Below are 18595 nucleotides of genomic sequence, written 5' to 3' on the forward strand. Positions count from 1 at the left end.
AAAGTATTGGCAGAGATCAATTATTGTGTTTCAGTTTTAAATACAATTGCTATATATGTCAGAGGTCGCACGGCTCTGGAGCAACTAGGGGTTAAGCGTCTTGCTCAGGGACACATTGGTGTCTCACATGGTCCAAGATGTTGGGATAGGCTCCAGCATCCCTGTAACCCCTGTAAAAGTGGTTTGGAAAATCAGCAGTTTAGGATGGATGGATATTGTGTGCAGGAGTGTTTGTGTGCAGTAAACGCCTGTGACGATTGCTACCGACAACACATGAGAGGTTCATGTGTCCATTTGTAGACACTAGATTAGCACCATTATTTCTGAACAAACACATACCACCTGTCCAAATCTCTCTGCTCTAGAGGTCACCATGTAAACAAATCACTTCCAGTAGCCTATACCTAACAGCCTACACACACATACTCCAAGATAAAGTGTAAAAAAATAAAAAAAGAACATTAAAGTAAATGAAAATCGATAAAAATTACTAGATTAAAAAAAACCGTACACCATAAAACACCGTAATAGAAATGAAATGACCTAACAAAATAGAAACTTACGGAAGCATACTGCATTCACTTTAAGAGAAAGAATCAAAAAACGTTTTTCTGAATTAATGAGTTTTATTATCTCAGAATTAAGAAATAATTTTTCCTGGAAAAAAGGTTTTTGCTCTGTTTTTTCCAAATTAATGAGTTAATTGTCACAGAATTTATGAGATATATTTTTCTTGAAAAATATTTTTTTCACTCTGTTTTTATGAATTAATGGGTTGCTCATAATTTTTGAGACAATCGACTCTCAGAGAATTAATAATCAACTCGTTAATTCAGAAAAAGAGAGATTTTGTTTCCTCAAGTGAATGCAATACACTTCAGTAGAAACTAAATATTTTCCAATTACTCTAAAGCATTTTTGCATAATTTTACAAATAATAAATTTGGTCTTTATACATGAAAATAGCGGCCTTTTAAATTGTAGGATGTAGCATGATCATATTTGGGTGTCGATGCCATCTAAAAGACTGCAACACCCTGTTCTAAAATACTTTAAAGGCATTCAATACTACCTTTCAGAAATTAAAATTCATTATAATTTTGTCATGGGTGGTTGCAGGTAAACAGACGAAGACGATGAATAAAGTTCTAGCACCAAGTTTATTAATAATGTTCCAAAAAAACAGGCAAACAGGAAGGAGAAACACACTAAACAGATGTGACCGGATTTAAGAAATATAGAAATCAATGAGCTGACAGGTTCCCCTATGAGAAGGTACTCGAATTTATCATGAGTTATTTTTTAAAGGAAACAGGAGGATTATATAATAGGATGTGAAAATCCCTTCTATGTAAACTCTTATAAATAATATATATATATATATATATATATATATATATATATATATTTAGTATAGTATATATATATATATATATATATATATATATATATAGTATAGATTTTAGTGTAGATTTATAAACTTCCTTTCCAATGTGCTTCACACTCCATTTCAGTAGGTGGCAGGAATGCACCTTTTAAGTTAGTTTGCCAACCGCCATTAAATCCTAGAAAAAGAAGAAGAAGAAGTCCATGAAAACCACACATAGGACAAACACAACTGAGTGAGTGTGACACATATTCTGTTTGATTAGGACAAGGCCCAAACATCGATGTACTGTACGTCGATGTACCTTGATGAAAGGATGTTTTTGAATAAGACAGAGAGCATTGTTACATTTTAATTGTGAGTATTCAGAAATGGCATGTGTAGGCTAATATTTTATTCAAATATAATATTTCGTTCTGTCTGTCTCTACTTCAGGAATGTTAGACTCTGAAATCTGTCTACATGATTTAAACACTTTTACTGTCTCTCGTTAGACTAATGCAGTTATGTTTACAGCCTTTTGCTCTCTGCCAGGACATTGCACACAGTAGGAGTATGTCTGCTTTTAACTTGACCGATAAACGGAGAATGATATATGAGAGGGATCACAGGGGCAGGCAGAGGAACAAACAGATGTCAGATATACTGTAGGCCTACAATCCTAAATAGGTTAACCTTAAAGTATGAACAACACAAATAGGGCATGATGATAAGCAAGCCAATCAAGTCAATGATCAAAGTTATTCTGAATGAACAATACTGTGTTGAGCAGTAAATAAATAACTTATTGTTAAAAGTAACAAAAAGAACGTCTGATTTATTATTGTAAAACTGTTTGTTCTGTAAATTAACAATTGAAAATCCATTCACTGATTCAAGTCTCTGTACTTTTATTTCAACTTTGCTGATTCATATCATATATACCCTAATTTAGACGGTCACTCGGTTACTTTCACTCAAACCCCATCATTGTTTGTGTGCAGTTCTGTTTATAGTTAAATCTTTAAACCAGTAGCTTTTTGTAGTGTGCAGTTTTTCCTCTTTGTCGCCATCTCTGTTTGAAATCTGCAATTGCAGTTATTCAAATTTTTGTTCTCATATTGTTAATGTGAAAGGGATAGTTCACTTTGAAATTAATATTTGGTATGTTTTAGCTTACCTCAAGGGCATCCAAGATGTAGGTGTCTTTGTTTCCGCAGTTTCAATTTTGATACCTCAAAGATCATGCAGAGAGAAGTCCAAATTAAACATGATTTAATGACTCATAAATGTAAGTACACATTGATGGCCTAAGACACGAAACGAGCGGTTTGTGTGAGAAAACGAACGGTATTTATATCGTTTTACTAAGTGATACGCGGGCTGGTATTTTCTCAAATATGTATTTTTGGATATATAGCTTATACTTGCCGAGACTCTTCTTTATATGTACAGATGTGACGTAATGACACAAAGACAAGCTCGAATCTCCCACGGAAATCCACCAGTACCACTGGAGTTAAATACATTATTACAAGCTTACCGCTTTGAATCGAGCCAAGGCAAGCAGAGAGTTTTGAACACTGGCTGGTTGTGCATTTTATCAAATATGTATTTTGTATAATTTTTAACCCCAAAAAAGCTACGGACTGCAGCTTTAAATGCCTTTTTTCACACTTTATAGGACAACCATTATAGGATTAGTAAGACTTAGCAAGATAATAAACTCCAAATATTGTCTTAACTAGGTTATTGTCTTAACAACCCACTGTGTTAAACACACACTTCATTCAATGTATTATTGGAGATAATTTAGTATTAACAGCCTGAACAATTTCCATCAACTTCTAGGAAAATGTCAATCAAAGTGACCACCCTTTTAGACACCCATACTTTCCATGAATAACAAGAGGGATTGAAGCCGTTCGTCACGACGTAACTTATGATTTGCTCTCGAACTCCATTTTATCTTCCTGGAAACCTAGAGAGCGATGCCTGTGGTTATGCAAAACCTGTCACTGAATATAGAGCACTATGAGGTGCCATCTTCTTTCCACACTTGCATAGTCGATCCGCTCATGTCTTGGCAGCTGACCCCACGCACACACACACACAATGGGGCTCATTTAACTTTGCACCTGCTCTTCAAAATACTCACGGCTTAAGATGACACACGGGTAAGATTTCAAAGAGGAAACTTCAATTATAAGCTATAGCTAACACATTTATATGACTCATCAAAAAACATGCAATAAAACAATAATCTTTAAGACTAAAGTGCTTACTTGTATCCACCTATTAGTAAACCTGACAACATATTTTATCTGACAGGGTCATGATAATAATGAGGAATCGCAGGATGAAGGGTATCATAAGGAATAGCAGCTTATTGGGATCCACAAAACCAGGAGAAATATAAACAAAAACTCAAACTGGAATGAGAATCGACACGAAACAGGGATTTTAAATACAAGATGAACATAATGACTGACAGGTGATAATTATACCTAACCAAAGAAACAAACGAGGAGATAATTAACCAAGCAAACCAGAACTGAACTGAGCAGAGAAGCGATTATATATAATTATATAATTATTATTATATTATATTATATTATATTATAATATAAAATAATACAATTATATTAAAATTATTATATTATATTTAGGGCTGTCAAACGATTAATCGCATACAAAATAGAAGTTTGTGTTTACATGTGGGTGCACTATATGTATAATTATTTTGTATACATATATAAATACACACACATGCATGTATATTTAAGAAAAAAATATTGTTTATATATAAAATATTTATATATAATATAAATAATGTATAAATCTATATACAGTTTATAAATTAAAATATTTCTTAAATATATACATGTGTGTGTATTTATATATATATAAAATAAATAATTATACAGTGCACCCACATATATTATGTAAACACAAACCTTTATTTTGGATGTGATTAATCGCGATTAATTGTTTGACAGCCCCTATTATATTATATTTATTATTATTATTATATTATATTATAAAAATGTATACTGTACTACATGGGCAAGTTAGTTTTTGTGGAAAACTTGAATTACATTCAACTATTTCTTCTAAAGAAACAGCTGATATTGCATATATGTCATCTTCCTGGTAACACACCAGAATATGTTTCTATTCATTTTGATTTCATCACAGTTCCCTGAAACCGGTGGTGCCTCAGGTTGCCTATGTGGTCCTGCATGAGGCTAAATCTAGCTGGCGATTTACTTTGGCAGGTAATTGGGATAATCTACCCACTAAATGTCCAACGCTTCAGACATGCCTCCTAGAAACAGTGAGGTGGTTGTTTGCCATTTTGCTTTAGGCCGTTAGGCCGTTGACTATGAGCTTGAAGTGCTGACTAAGTTCATTTCAGACAAATGAGTGGCCTACCGTGTATTTATAGAGTTGCAAGTGGTGAGTGAAGTGAGTTATTACTCTTGACACCTTATTCAAGCAGTATAACAGTTATTTTGTCAGGCATATCATATTCAAGGACAAGGTAACAATGGACACATGATTCAATTATTCATATTGCCAATGCTAATTCAGAATTAGACATATTCTTATTCATTGTTGGAAAACCAAATGCATTAAATAGCACTCTACAACAACTCAATGTTTGGTCAGTAAAAACAGGTGCACACATGCCAGAGGTGATTCGTCCTTTTCTCACTAACAAATTAAGTGTCATGCTTTAACAATGTTTCAAATTGTCAAAGAGCTGAGAAGCACTTACAAAAATAAATTATGCATATGGAAAACAGCACATTTGTGAAGTTTCCCACCAATTATTGTTCACAATATTCTTCCATTTCTGTATGGTGGAAACTGAGATGTCTAGATCGGCTGCCAAAAGAAGCTCATTAGGACCTGTTTGTTTAACCGATCCAAGGTAAAAGTGGTTGTCTGTACTGTTAACAATCTCTGCCAGACATTTAACTAAAAAAATGAAGAATATAGACAGATTACCAAAGAGTTACCTCACATTATGAAAGGGGACACACTGAGGTGAAACTTTAAATCTAGCCTGTTTTAAGTTAAAATGTTATGCTGACCTCTGCTGGTCATGATGTGGCTGCACACTCTTAAAGTTTTGCCAGTTACAGTAAACACTAGCAAAGACTCTGGTGTATGGTAGTTAATTCTGGTCCATGCCTGCTCAGTTATACTGGAAGGGGCCATCTGACCAAAGCATACAATGACCAACCACAGTTTTATGTGATTTAAGGGGCTTGGTTATATCTCAAATTAATGACACAACTCAAAAGGATAGTTCGCTCTGTTTCTGTTCCAGTTAATTACCTCGCTCTCTGTGTCCTTAAAGAGATACTTCAAGATTTAGCATGAATCTTTTTGTATTGGTAGAAAACCTGTGGTATTTTTGAATTACCATCCCATATCCCCCTGAGATGAGATATTTATGTATTTCTTGTCTGGAAAAAAATCCTCCGATGATACAAAAATCATCTGAGGATTTTTTTGGCCAGAGGCTAAAGACTACAGTCAGTAGTAGGGTCTGTCCTGCATGTTCTCAACCCGCCCATAGAGGGCAATCTCACTCACAGAATTTACACATAGTGTCAGCCATCTTTTTTTGGAAGCTAAGCTAGCAGGCTCTTGTTCTGTGAAGAAAACTAAGTAGTAGGGGTTACCATCCTCTTTTTCCCCGGACATGTCCGGCCGTCGATGTTTGGGATTCAGCTTTTGCTTTCTGCGGTCGCCATTCATTGTTTACATGCACACCTTTTGTTTCAGGCCACGTTTACACAAAGCCGGGTATTTAGCAAAACGAATATTTTCCCCCTCTCTGTTTTCAAAAATAACATCGTTTACACACCCGCATAAATACGCCGTCGAGCGCCATCATAACTATGCCAAACCTATTGGCGGCAGTGTAGGGGTTAAGGATAAAGCCATTCAAGCCAATCAGAATCCTCAGAAACGACAAGAGAGAAGCTAAAACGCCGTTTCTCCCAGTTCACACGACAACCGGCGTTTTTAGAAATTGCCACTTTGGCCGGAGACCGGAGTTTTTAGAAATAATCGTTTTCAGTGATAAAAACGACGTTTTCGTGTAAATGAGAGGGCAAAACGCAGAGGAATATCTGCGTTTTCCCATCGTGTAAACGGGGCCTCAATCTAACTGAATTACTTCCGATTGGTGAATCTGAATGTAGTGTTTACATGAACGCTAAACCATCACTTTAAGTTTACGTGCCATCCAGAAACTTGTCCTCTGCTAGCGAATGTCATCTTGTGGTACCATCTCAAAGAGGCACAAAATCTCTTTCTCAGACCTTTACATGACTGTTCCCCTTCCACTTTCTCTTTTCTCTTCTATTCTTAAAATAAAAAACTTTAACTGAAAGGGGTCATAGCACTTACGTTTGTTGTCCTACTGTTAGTTTAACTGCTTATATTGTTCTCATTTGAAAGTCGCTTTGGATAAAAGCGTCTGCTAAATTAATAATTGTAAATGTAATTAAGTGATCAGTTGATGTGCGTTTTAACATTGCTAAGAAAATTCCCGCTCCTCCGTGAGAGATTCGAGACCGGTGCGTCTCACATGTGTCGCTCATCGGTAATCACGCCACCGGCCTCGCGCCGTTCTCCCGCGGCCCTCACTCGTCCCGCTCACCACAGTAAACATAATGAATGTAGAACTCAAAAGCCGAATCCCGGACATTTTGGGCGATCTCAAACAGATTTTCGGGCAGACTCATCACGGAGACTCACTAGTAGCCTAGACTTGTTGTTTAACTACTGCGCTGTTACCGGTAGGCGTGGCCTCCAAGGGCAGCGAAGTAAGTGCATTCTGGGAGTTGTTGTCTTTCATCCACATGAGCCAAAAATACATTTTCTGGCTTTTCTCAGTCTAGAAAACTCAAATTCATAAATAATTCCCAGCTGGCATCTTAGGGAAGACAACTTCGCAACCAGTTCGATCACTCGTCTCCATGCTTTTCGGGCTGTGGCGATTAATCTTGCCTGCTGTTGTGGGTCAAGCCGCTGGTTCTTTATATGTTCTTCGATTTGCTTGATCATGTTTTCTTGCTCAACTGGGTTGGTCGTTTCCTCCAGAGGAGTTGGTGTGGTAATCGATTTGCATCCATTCTGCACACGTTATTATGTGTATATGTTATTAATGTGGTTTTGCAGCACATGCAGACATGCAATTATTCATTATAGTAATCTATAGTTCATCTATGAGCATGCATATGATATAAAAAGGGATCTAAAACAAGTAGGTGTTACAAGACAGCAGGGACAGACACAAGGATGCAGGTAATGAAATGTTTATTAGAACAACCAGGTGAAAGACCGGCAGTGCGGGTGAAGAAACTAGGGTGTGTAGAGATCCAGACAATGAAACTTGAATGACACAATTTGTTTTCTTGCAGGAGGAGACAGGATAATGGTTCACTGGAATAGCAGAGACTCAGGAGACAAGGAACATAGAAGTAGACACAGAGATAATACTGTACAAGGAACATAGAAGTAGACATGGATAGTGATGTGACATTTGAACCGAGGCGTCGGAGTTTGTGTCGAGAAAAAATAGGCGAGCCAGATGAATCTGCGATTTGAGGCTTGTGTTGTTAACGTGAAAATCACGTGACTAATGACAAACGATGGCTCGGTTTGTGTTATACTGACATCATAGGTCTGCTCAGGTCATTGGTTCACAATTAATTAATTTGTCTGTTACTTCTTTGTACAGTAGCTAGGTGTCACTCACTAATGAACAATACTGAATGAAGTTTTGAACCTTTAGGTGAAGCAATGGGTTGTGAGGTCTCAGTGATTTCAGGAAGCCTCATTTTGCCAGCACTGACTAGACACGGAGATAATACAAGGAGACTGGTAAATAGATTTGGAAGTCCTAGAGGTAAGAACAGCGTTAGCGTCTTGATGCAAATGATACCGGACAAAGACTGAACAGAGTGAAGCTCAATGCTGGAAGTGATTGCAGTATTGATGATGTGCAGGTGTGTAATCAGTACTCAGGAGTGGGAATGTGTTCAGGTGTGAAGACAGGAGGGATTCTGGGAAGTGTAGTGCAGTCAAATGGGAAATGATTTATGGCCAATCAGCATTACTCCATCTTCACCCTTTGGATTCTCCATGCATTGAACAGGAACCTGAAACACATTACAATGGTTTTGAATATGTAAAACAAACCCTAAACTGCTGCTAACCATGTGAATTTCATTTAAACTGTTTAAACTGAAATTTCATTTAAATTTTCACACTGTTTGTTTACACTGACAACAGCATAATTATAATTTCAGGTCCAGCTTTTAAATCCTTTAAACCGCATGAAACCATACATTACAAATAAATAAATTATGATAGGTTGAGTGAGTTATCATGACATACGTTTGGTTGAATGATGTGCTGAATAGGATATGATTCAGAATCAAACATTACTATTCCATCTTCACCCTCTGGATTCTCCAGGCATTGAACAGGAACCTGAAACACATTACAATGGTTTTAAATATGTAAAACAAACCCTAAGCTGCTGCTAACCATGTGAATTTCATTTAACCAGTTTAAACTGAAATTTCATTTAACTTTTCACACTCTTTGTTTAACCTGACAACAGCATAATTATAATTTCATGTCCAGCTTTTAAATCCTTTAAATCACATGAAAGCATACATTACAAATAAATAAATTATGATAGGTTGAGTGAATTATCATGACATACGTTTGGTTGAATGATGTGCTGAATAGGATATGATTCAGAATCAAACATTACTATTCCATCTTCACCCTTTGGATTCTCCAGGCATTGCACAGAAACCTGAAACACATTATTCTGTCAGTTTTAAAGCACATGAAGTTTACGCATGACTTTATTCACAATATAGAATGGCCTTGTCACAATTTGGTCTGGTCTCTGTCAGGTTTTGGTTTGTTCATGTCATGTTCCATGTCTGTCATGTGAAAAAATACATTTGAGCAATAACAGGTTGAATGAATTATGACCTACATTTGGTTGACCGATGAAATGGAAATGATTGGGAAATGATTCAGAGACACACACCACTTCTCGACGTTCTCGACCATCATGGTTTACCACGCACTGGACAGGATATAAAACATAATGAAATGGATATATGCAAAATAAAACTTTGTTTGTTTGATAGTTTAGATGTTTAATTAATAAAAGGTTTGGATCCCTACTTTACAATCCGTCAACCAGGAGAACTTGCAGCATGTGTTGCCCTAAAAAAAAAAATTAAAAAAAAAATTATATATATATATATATATATATATATAATGTAAAATGCCAAAAAAAATGATGCACAAAATATATTGCGGTCCGTATGAGACTGTGTGCATGTTCTGCAATGCTAGCATATTTACATTCCAAAACAAATTTAATTCCATTGTTTAAAGTTAAATTTGCAAGTCAAAAAAGTTTAGTCTTTAATAGTCCTGACTAATGAAAGACTGGTTATACTATCCGATATTATAACAGTATTATAACCTTTATGTGTTACGGGGTGAGGAAACGTGATGATCGTGAAACTGCTGGGTCACGTGCTAGCACGAAGCTCAACTAGAGCCTCTACAACTTTTCACATTGTACACAAATGTTTAAAACCTAAATCAAGTAGTAGATAGTTCATACTGATTGTTCCGATGAAATATTTTCTCTTTTGTTTCTATTTCTGTTCTTGTTACCACTAGCATGCTCATCTTCATTTTTTTTCCGCTCGGTCGGACATCTTTAACAGATCTTTAGCATCTGCAAATTCTTTAAATTTGTACATCATTGATAGTCATACAAAGTTGCAAACGTACATACCATTGAAATATAATGTTGCTGTTCTTGATGTTCCAGATTTTCTCTATGTAATGTAATGTAATGTAATGTAATGATGTGATTAGCTTAGCTACGCTAACGTGATTAACCCTCGGTTGTTAGTATGTATAGAGATTTGTTACGTATATAGTGCGAAGCATTCTGATTGGTGGAAAAATAACCCATTTACAATAATAAATAAATTATATAAGACCTATGGATTAATGGATTATTAATACATATTTAGCAGCTACATTAAGGTTAAAATCTAATAATAAAAAAAGAATTAATAATATGAACAAACATTATAACATTTTATAGGCCAGATGCTTAGAAAGATCATTATAACACATTTAATACAAAACATTTATAAATGAATTAAAAAAGATTTGAATATCCATCAATATCCATATTGAAATATCCATTGGTTTAGGATTTGAAACCTAACAAATACATGAGGATGACTAAATACACAAGTTTGTTGTTTAAAATAGTAAAGATACTACAATATATACTATTGTCGTATCTTTACAATATCTTGGTGTTATATTTTGATATAAAATGCAAAAACATTCATACATTTAAGTTTGCATAAAGTGAAAAAGGTCAATATAATAGGCATATCTGATGTCTAGTGTATTACTGTTATGTATGCCAACTGTTTGGAAACTAAAGTTATTTCAAAAGTTATTGCCAACCAAAACTAAATAGAAGTCAACAATGTACAGCGTTCTAAAAGATACTTATCACAGCAAAAGTTCATATAACCTTTTTGTCCCTGGGCCCAGCATTGTGAAGGGAACGCTTGGCATTGTGAATTTCCAGACATCCATCTACTCCAATGAAGTAAAAAATCTAGACAAAAAATAAGTCCAAATGATATAGTGTGTCCACAGGTCTGACTCCTGACTCCAACTCACCTTTTATGACTCTCACTCAAAAAAATGTAAAACCTTTCTGATGTAAATGTACACCAAAAGCTTAACAGGATCAGCAGGCTTTACAACTAAAGGAATGCAATGCAAGATGCACCAAAGGCAAATGAATGGAAAAAATAGAGGCAAAGCAAACATTTGCCTGTATGCAAATTACCTGCAAGAAGGAAGTAAATCCAAATAAATGGACGTTTTGCAGTGAATAAAAGATACTAGGAGGTACATCAAATATTTACAATATGTATTTCTTTAAATGAAGATAATCACAAATTCAAAAAAATCTGCAGTTTACGTGTTTGTCATCAAGATAACAATGTTACACGCCCCTGTAAAAGCAGCTGTTTTTTGTAATGTAAAAAAAAAAACGAAATCACCAATCAATTATTTTTATGGCAAGTACGTACTAAATAAAATATAAAGCGTGTCACTGTAAAAAATATTTTCAAGATTTGTTATCACTACATATTTTCTTTTGTCAAATCAACTTTATAATAATTTATTTAGTTGAGATAACTTATTATTTTGAGTTTCTGATGGTTAAATTAATCTACTTCATTGTATTAACTCACTTTTTCCAGTTCAATCAACTTAAAATTTTAAGGCAACCAGGTTACTTACTTTTTTAAGTTAAACCAACAATATTTTTACAGTGTAGTAATCACAACATTTTTTTCTTTTGTCAAATCAACTTAAATAATTTATTTAGTTCAGATAACATATAATTTTGAGTTTCTGATGGTTAAATTAATCTCCTTCATTGTATTAACTCACTTTTTCCAGTTCAATGAACTTAAAATTTTAAGGCAACCAGGTTACGTACTTTTTTAAAGTTAAACCATCATTATTTTTTACAGTGCAGTATATCTAACTTTGATATTATTTTGACACTCCCCACCTGCAGAAGTTGTCAAGAGGCTTCCAGTAAATAAACAGAGACTCACGACAACAAATAGGAGCACACAATATTTTATAAAAACAATACATTTGATTGAGCCTAGATTGTATTGAAGGCAGATGAAAAACAACCTTTGCTCCTTTGCCTCGTCACAAGGGTCAGTGTGACTGGCCAGTTATCAGTACAGGAGTAAAAGCAAAGGCTCGTCACATATCTGGGTGAGAACGACCAGTGCAAAGCCAAATAAGAGTAAACTAAAATCTCAGTCATGGCGAACAGGAGAAGAAATGGATCCCGTGCCAATGGCCGTGCTGGTCGAGGAGGAGTTCAACCACAACAAAAGCAGGAACGCAAGCGGCCACCTATTAAGGTTAGTTTGAACAGCTAATAATATTATAATTTCATGATTTAACAATGCAGCATCTGTTTGGCTCTGATTCCGGCCTGTTTCTGTCTGCTCTAAAATATTATGGTAACACTATATTTCGAAAGTCCACTTTAAACTACATGTCAGCTTATTCTACTAACCCGAACCTAACACTCTATTACAGTTCACTAGTTATTTGACAAGTTACTTATAGTTAGTACAATGTCTGAAGTGGACCATCATGTTCTTAACCATGAATCGGTAACACTTTACTACATAAAGTGTAATCAATATTCTTAACCATGAAGAAAATAACTTACTGCAGGGTAATGTGTCCACTTTATATGGAGAAATGCATATTAATTGTATGAATGAATGCTTTAAAATACACTAAAGATTCATTTGACGGAAATATGAAACCAAAAGAGCAGCACATAGCTTTTAATCATTGGTATTTCTCTTACATAATCTACGAAGTTTGTTATCTGAGTACATGGTACAGATTCCAAGCCTGATGCCTTCCTCTATAAAGTCACGGCAATTGTTATTTATTTTATATACAGCTCATAGTTCATATCCACCAATCAGATCCATCGAGCAGTGGTGTGACTACTATTATCTGTCTGACAGTGGCCCTCTGAAGGGTTCCCTCATGAACAGCTGATGGTTCTAAAGGGCAATTCCAACATCATAGATTATTGGGAATATGTGCACACACAATCATTCAAGCACATGTATTGAACACCTGCATATTTATAGAGCACTTTCTCAGCTCCTCTTATCAAACAAGGACAAGATAATTGCTCAAGGAGGTACATAAAATCTAATTAGTACATTTTACAATACAATTTTTGTATTGCATTTTAGGACAACAAAGATGTACTAAAAATATAAAAATGTTTTTTCCTTCGAGTTTTCCGCGTGCAGATGACAATGTTGTCAAAACGATCCCCTTTCACACTGATCCACGATACACTGTAAAAAAAATATTGATGGTTTAACTTAAAAAAGTAAGTAACCTGGTTGCCTTAATTTTAAGTTCATTGAACTGGAAAAAGTGAGTTAATACAATGAAGGAGATTAATTTAACCATCAGAAACTCAAAATAATATGTTATCTGAACTAAATCAATTATTTAAGTTGATTTGACAAAAGAAAAAATGGTGTGATTACTACACTGTAAAAAAATATTGTTGGTTTAACTTAAAAAAGTAAGTAACCTGGTTGCCTTAAAATTTTAAGTTGATTGAACTGGAAAAAGTGAGTTAATACAATGAAGGAGATTAATTTAACCATCAGAAACTCAAAATTATATGTTATCTGAACTATATAAATTATTTAAGTTGATTTGACAAAAGAAAAAAATGTTGTGATTACTACACTGTAAAAAAATATTGTTGGTTTAACTTAAAAAAGTACGTAACCTGGGTTGCCTTAAAATTTTAAGTTGATTGAACTGGAAAAAGTGAGTTAATACAATGAAGGAGATTCATTTAACCATCAGAAACTCAAAATAATAAGTTATCTCAACTAAATAAATTATTATAGTCGATTTGATAAAAAAAATATGTAGTGATAACAAATCTTGAAAATATTTTTTACAGTGTAGCAATTTAAAAGCTTTTTAGACAGTTTCATGTGCTTTACAGAATAACACCCAATATTTCTCTGATAGGCTCTAAGAGAACCAGCCATTTTTGCCAAACAATCAGGCAGTGCCTCGGACACCCCACAAGACAAAGTGACTTTAGCCCAGGCACGCCGTGGCACTCCAGGTGAGAAAAAGTGTCCAGTGTAGCGATGCGGGTAAGAAAAAAAATATTTCCATACAAATTGGTGCATCCAAATTGTACTCGAAGCATGTATTTGTTTTGTGTGCAGCTCATCGGCCCGTGCGAGTATATGCCGACGGAATCTTTGACCTCTTCCATTCGGGTCATGCCCGTGCTTTGATGCAGGCCAAGAATTTGTTCCCAAACACACATCTGATTGTTGGTGGTGAGTCACACTTGCCCAGTTTTGCAACAAAACCACATCAACACATCAGGTTAGACGCCATATTGAATTTAACGCAAATGAGGCTGTGAGTGAAACAGTCTTTACAATGGCAACACACTGTCCATTTGTCCAAAAATTTTGCCTTATGTCCAAAATTTGGAAAAGCCAATGATTTATTCGACTTTAGTCTCTTTTTCATTGTCTGATGACTGCTCCATACCTTGTGTCCATCTCTGTCAGTTTGCAGTGATGCTCTGACGCACAAGTATAAAGGCTACACGGTGATGACGGAGGACGAGCGATATGAAGCCCTCATACACTGTCGTTATGTGGACGAGGTGGTCCGTGATGCTCCCTGGACCCTCACTCCGGAGTTCCTTATAAAACACAAGGTAAATTAATATTCAGTTCACTGTACTGTAGTAAAAACATTATTACATAAAATGTATTATTTGGTGCAACCCACCATCAACATATAACATTCTTTACAATCTTGACATCCAAGAATGAACACAATTTGGAAGAGAGAACAAGTAAATTATTTAAAGGAGCTGTATGTAAGAAATTTATTTCAAATAATCAGAAAATGGCCCTGATATGTCACTAGACATTAAGGCCCCGTTTACGAGAAGGGAAAACGCAGATATTTCCCTGCGGTTTGGCCTCTCTCGTTTACATGAAAACCCTGTTTTTAATCACAGAAAACGATTATTTCTAAAAACTCCGGGCAAAGTGGAGACTTCTGAAAATGCCGGTTATGTGTTGTCGTGTCAACTGGGAGAAACATGGTTTAATGTTATCCTTCTCCCTACACTGCCACCCATAGGTTTGGCATAGTTATGATGGCGCTCGACGGTGTATTTAAGCTGCTAATGTAACGTGTTTTCGGTTTTGGTTTAGTTTCATTGTTCTGGTTGGAAAGCCTATTTCCTGAGCTTCTTCCCTGTGATTCTCCTATGTCTTCTTAGAGGAATTTACTATTAAAGACTCCTTTTGTTTTCCTTTGTGATCATTCGCTTAAAAACGCCTGACAGCTACTGAGTGACACCTTAACTTACACTGCTTTTGCAGCCCTGTTACCAGTGCTATTTTAGTAGTTAATTTACTATTACATTTTTTTGTCATTTTTATTAGTTTTTTTTTATTTAGTTTGTCTCAACTTAAACTAAATGAAAATGAGAAATACTGCCTTGACAGCTAGCTAAAATAAAATTTGAAAAAGTTCACGCATTTTTATATATTCTATTCCATCTTAATTAATGTTTTTGCTTGACATTTGCAAAATCACGTTTTTTTAAACTATTTAGATAAGATTTTAAACTGCGTTCAGTCCAAAACTTTGGGTTGCAAAAACTGCACATTACATAAATAAAACAGATCATTTAAAAATGAACTTGACATTTGAAAAATGGGGAGAACGCTCTGTTTTATGCCATATTCATGGAAAAGTTCATCAAAAAAGAATATCACTGTAAAAAATATTTTCAAGATTTTTTATCACAACATTTTTTCTTTTGTCAAATCAACTTTATAATAATTTATTTAGTTGAGATAACTGATTATTTTGAGTTTCTGATGGTTAAATTAATCTACTTCATTGTATTAACTCACTTTTTCCAGTTCAATCAACTTAAAATTTTAAGGCAACCCAGGTTACTTACTTTTTTTAAGTTAAACCAACAAAAAAAAATTTACAGTCTAGTAATCACAACATTTTTTCTTTTGTCAAATCAACTTAATTTATTTTGTTCAGATAACATATAATTTTTGAGTTTCTGACGGTTAAATTAATCTCCTTCATTGTATTAACTCACTTTTTCCAGTTAATTGAATTTAAAATTTTAAGGCAACCAGGTTACTTACTTTTTTAAGTTAAACCATCAATATTTTTTTTACAGTGTAGAGAGATCATTGAAAATGTGAGTTCATGGTGTCATACCTATTTATTTATTTATTTTCCTGTTGCCTTCAGATTGACTTTGTGGCACATGACGATATCCCATACACCTCTGCTGGATCAGACGATGTCTACAAACACATTAAAGAAGCAGGTAAAGACTTTAACAGCAACCAAACTGCACAGTTATAGAGCCGAGTCGAAGGACTCAAAAGAATAAACTTCTTCTACGTGATCTGTAAGGAATGTTTGTGGCTACTCAAAGAACGGAGGGGATCTCCACCTCTGATCTCATCACGCGCATTGTTCGAGACTATGACGTCTATGTCAGGCGTAACCTGCAGAGAGGATACACAGCACGGGAACTCAACGTGGGCTTCATCAATGTAAGAAAGAAATTGTATGGGTTCAGAACACTTGGAATATAACAGAAAAGTGGTATTTACTACTTTTATGTGATCTTTGAAACACATCGCCAGCAAAAGAGTTGACAGGCCATTTCAAAATTTGCTAAATGTATCCTTCAGTGTTCAGCGGAAGAAATTTGGTACGATATTTACATGTTTAGGTGAACTATTCCGACTCTTTTGATTGACAGGAGAAGAAATATCGTCTGCAAGAGCAGGTGGACAGAATGAAGGAGACGGTGAGGACGGTGGAGGAGAAGTCCAAACATTTAGTGCACCGTGTTGAAGAGAAGAGCCACGACCTCATCCACAAATGGGAGGAGAAATCTCGCGAGTTCATCGGAAACTTCCTGGAGCTGTTCGGCCCAGATAAAGCCTGGGTAACACTGAAACAAACAAAAAAAAGTGCTGTAGAAACAAATTTCTCTCAGAAATCGCTAATAAATTTCACAAACGATTACAAAGAAATGGGAATTTTGTACACGGCAAAAGAATTCCTTATCAAGTACTTTTGTCTTGTTTTCCAGTACAAATATCTAAACATTTTTAAAGGGATATTCCACTTTTTTTGGAAATAGGCTCATTTTACAACTCCCCCAGAGTTAAACAGTTGGGTTTTACCGTTTTCTAATCAATTCAGCCGATTTTCTGATATTTAGAAGAATATCAGTATACAGACAGTTTCTGATCTCATTGACTTCCATAGTATAATTTTTTCCTACTATGGAAGTGAATGAGACCAGAAACTGTCCTGTTACTGATATTCTTCTAAATATCAGAAAATCGGCTGAATTGATTCGAAAACGGTAAAACTCAACTGTTTAACTCTGGGGGAGTGGTAAAATGAGCCTATTTCCAAAAAAAGTGGAGTATCCCTTTAAATCAAGATACATATACTTGAGAAGGAATATGGCATAAGACACAAAGTTTAGTTTTCTGAAAAATAAACAAACCTGGAATACTTTTGTTCATCTTTGTAACACAAGTGAAGACTTTTTGAGACCTCAATTGACAGCAACGCAACTACCATTACCATTAACATTAACAAAACTCAGGCATTACTATATGTGCAGAGTTATTTACCATTTTTTAAATTGCTTTATTGTGTTCTCTGTAGCACATGATCCAGGAGCGGAGTGGCCGTGTTCTCCAGGCTCTGTCTCCCTATCAGTCTCCAAGTACGTCGCCCAGCTCCAGTCCCACCAGAAGACGCTCTACATCGCCCGTCACCCAATGGCAACCGTTTCCATTCACCGCCACCCAAAGGAGCCTCAGTCAGCATTAGTGGGGGTGGCAAGGAGGAGAATGTAGATGGATGCTGGCTCTACCTCCTGCACATCTAAGCAGGCACCTTCTCATTCTGTTTACTTTATTTTATGCACCAAAATGTTTCATAATTGAGATCTACAATGGCATGCTGCTCAAAGGTCTGGACTAACCTCGTAATTCTGTATATATATATATACAACAAATTAAATGGAATGATTTGTAATACCATTTAAACACAGATCTGAGCACTTCATAACTTGTCTGTCAAGTTAAGGCCTGTTCACCCCAAGAAAGATTAGAATAACTATAACTATATTAGCATCCACACCAAGGGACCGTCTGCCATAGTTATCATCTGCATCTGCTGTTTTAAATGCTCAAGCTCTTTAAAGTTGGGTAGATTCTAATTGTCTGTCAATGTTTTTAGCATTCATCAGCTGAAAAAAATAATCGTATAAGGATAATTGTGCCATTGTGATGTAGATGTCACTATTCTCACAGAAGTAGAGTGATTAGTAAAACTTTATGGTTAACATATTTATGAATTATGTATTTTATTAAACACTATCCCAACTAACAAGATGGAATTTTTTGCTAA

At 35.3% G+C, this 18595-nt stretch overlaps 1 protein-coding gene across 1 annotated transcript; it reads left to right on the forward strand.

The window, feature by feature from the left end:
* The first annotated feature begins 12217 nt into the window (after positions 1-12217).
* Positions 12218-18577, forward strand: pcyt1bb (phosphate cytidylyltransferase 1B, choline b). Its single transcript, XM_039693939.2, is given in 9 exon segments — positions 12218-12429; positions 14102-14201; positions 14308-14424; positions 14665-14816; positions 16397-16475; positions 16565-16707; positions 16920-17108; positions 17846-17950; positions 17952-18577. Coding segments are annotated over 9 exon segments (1107 nt in total). The 5' UTR covers positions 12218-12327; the 3' UTR covers positions 18072-18577.
* The last annotated feature ends 18 nt before the right edge of the window (positions 18578-18595 follow it).

This window comes from Pimephales promelas, chromosome 19 (genome assembly GCF_988280905.1).
Source record: "Pimephales promelas chromosome 19, fPimPro1.hap1.1, whole genome shotgun sequence".
Taxonomy (NCBI): Eukaryota; Metazoa; Chordata; class Actinopteri; order Cypriniformes; family Leuciscidae; genus Pimephales; species Pimephales promelas.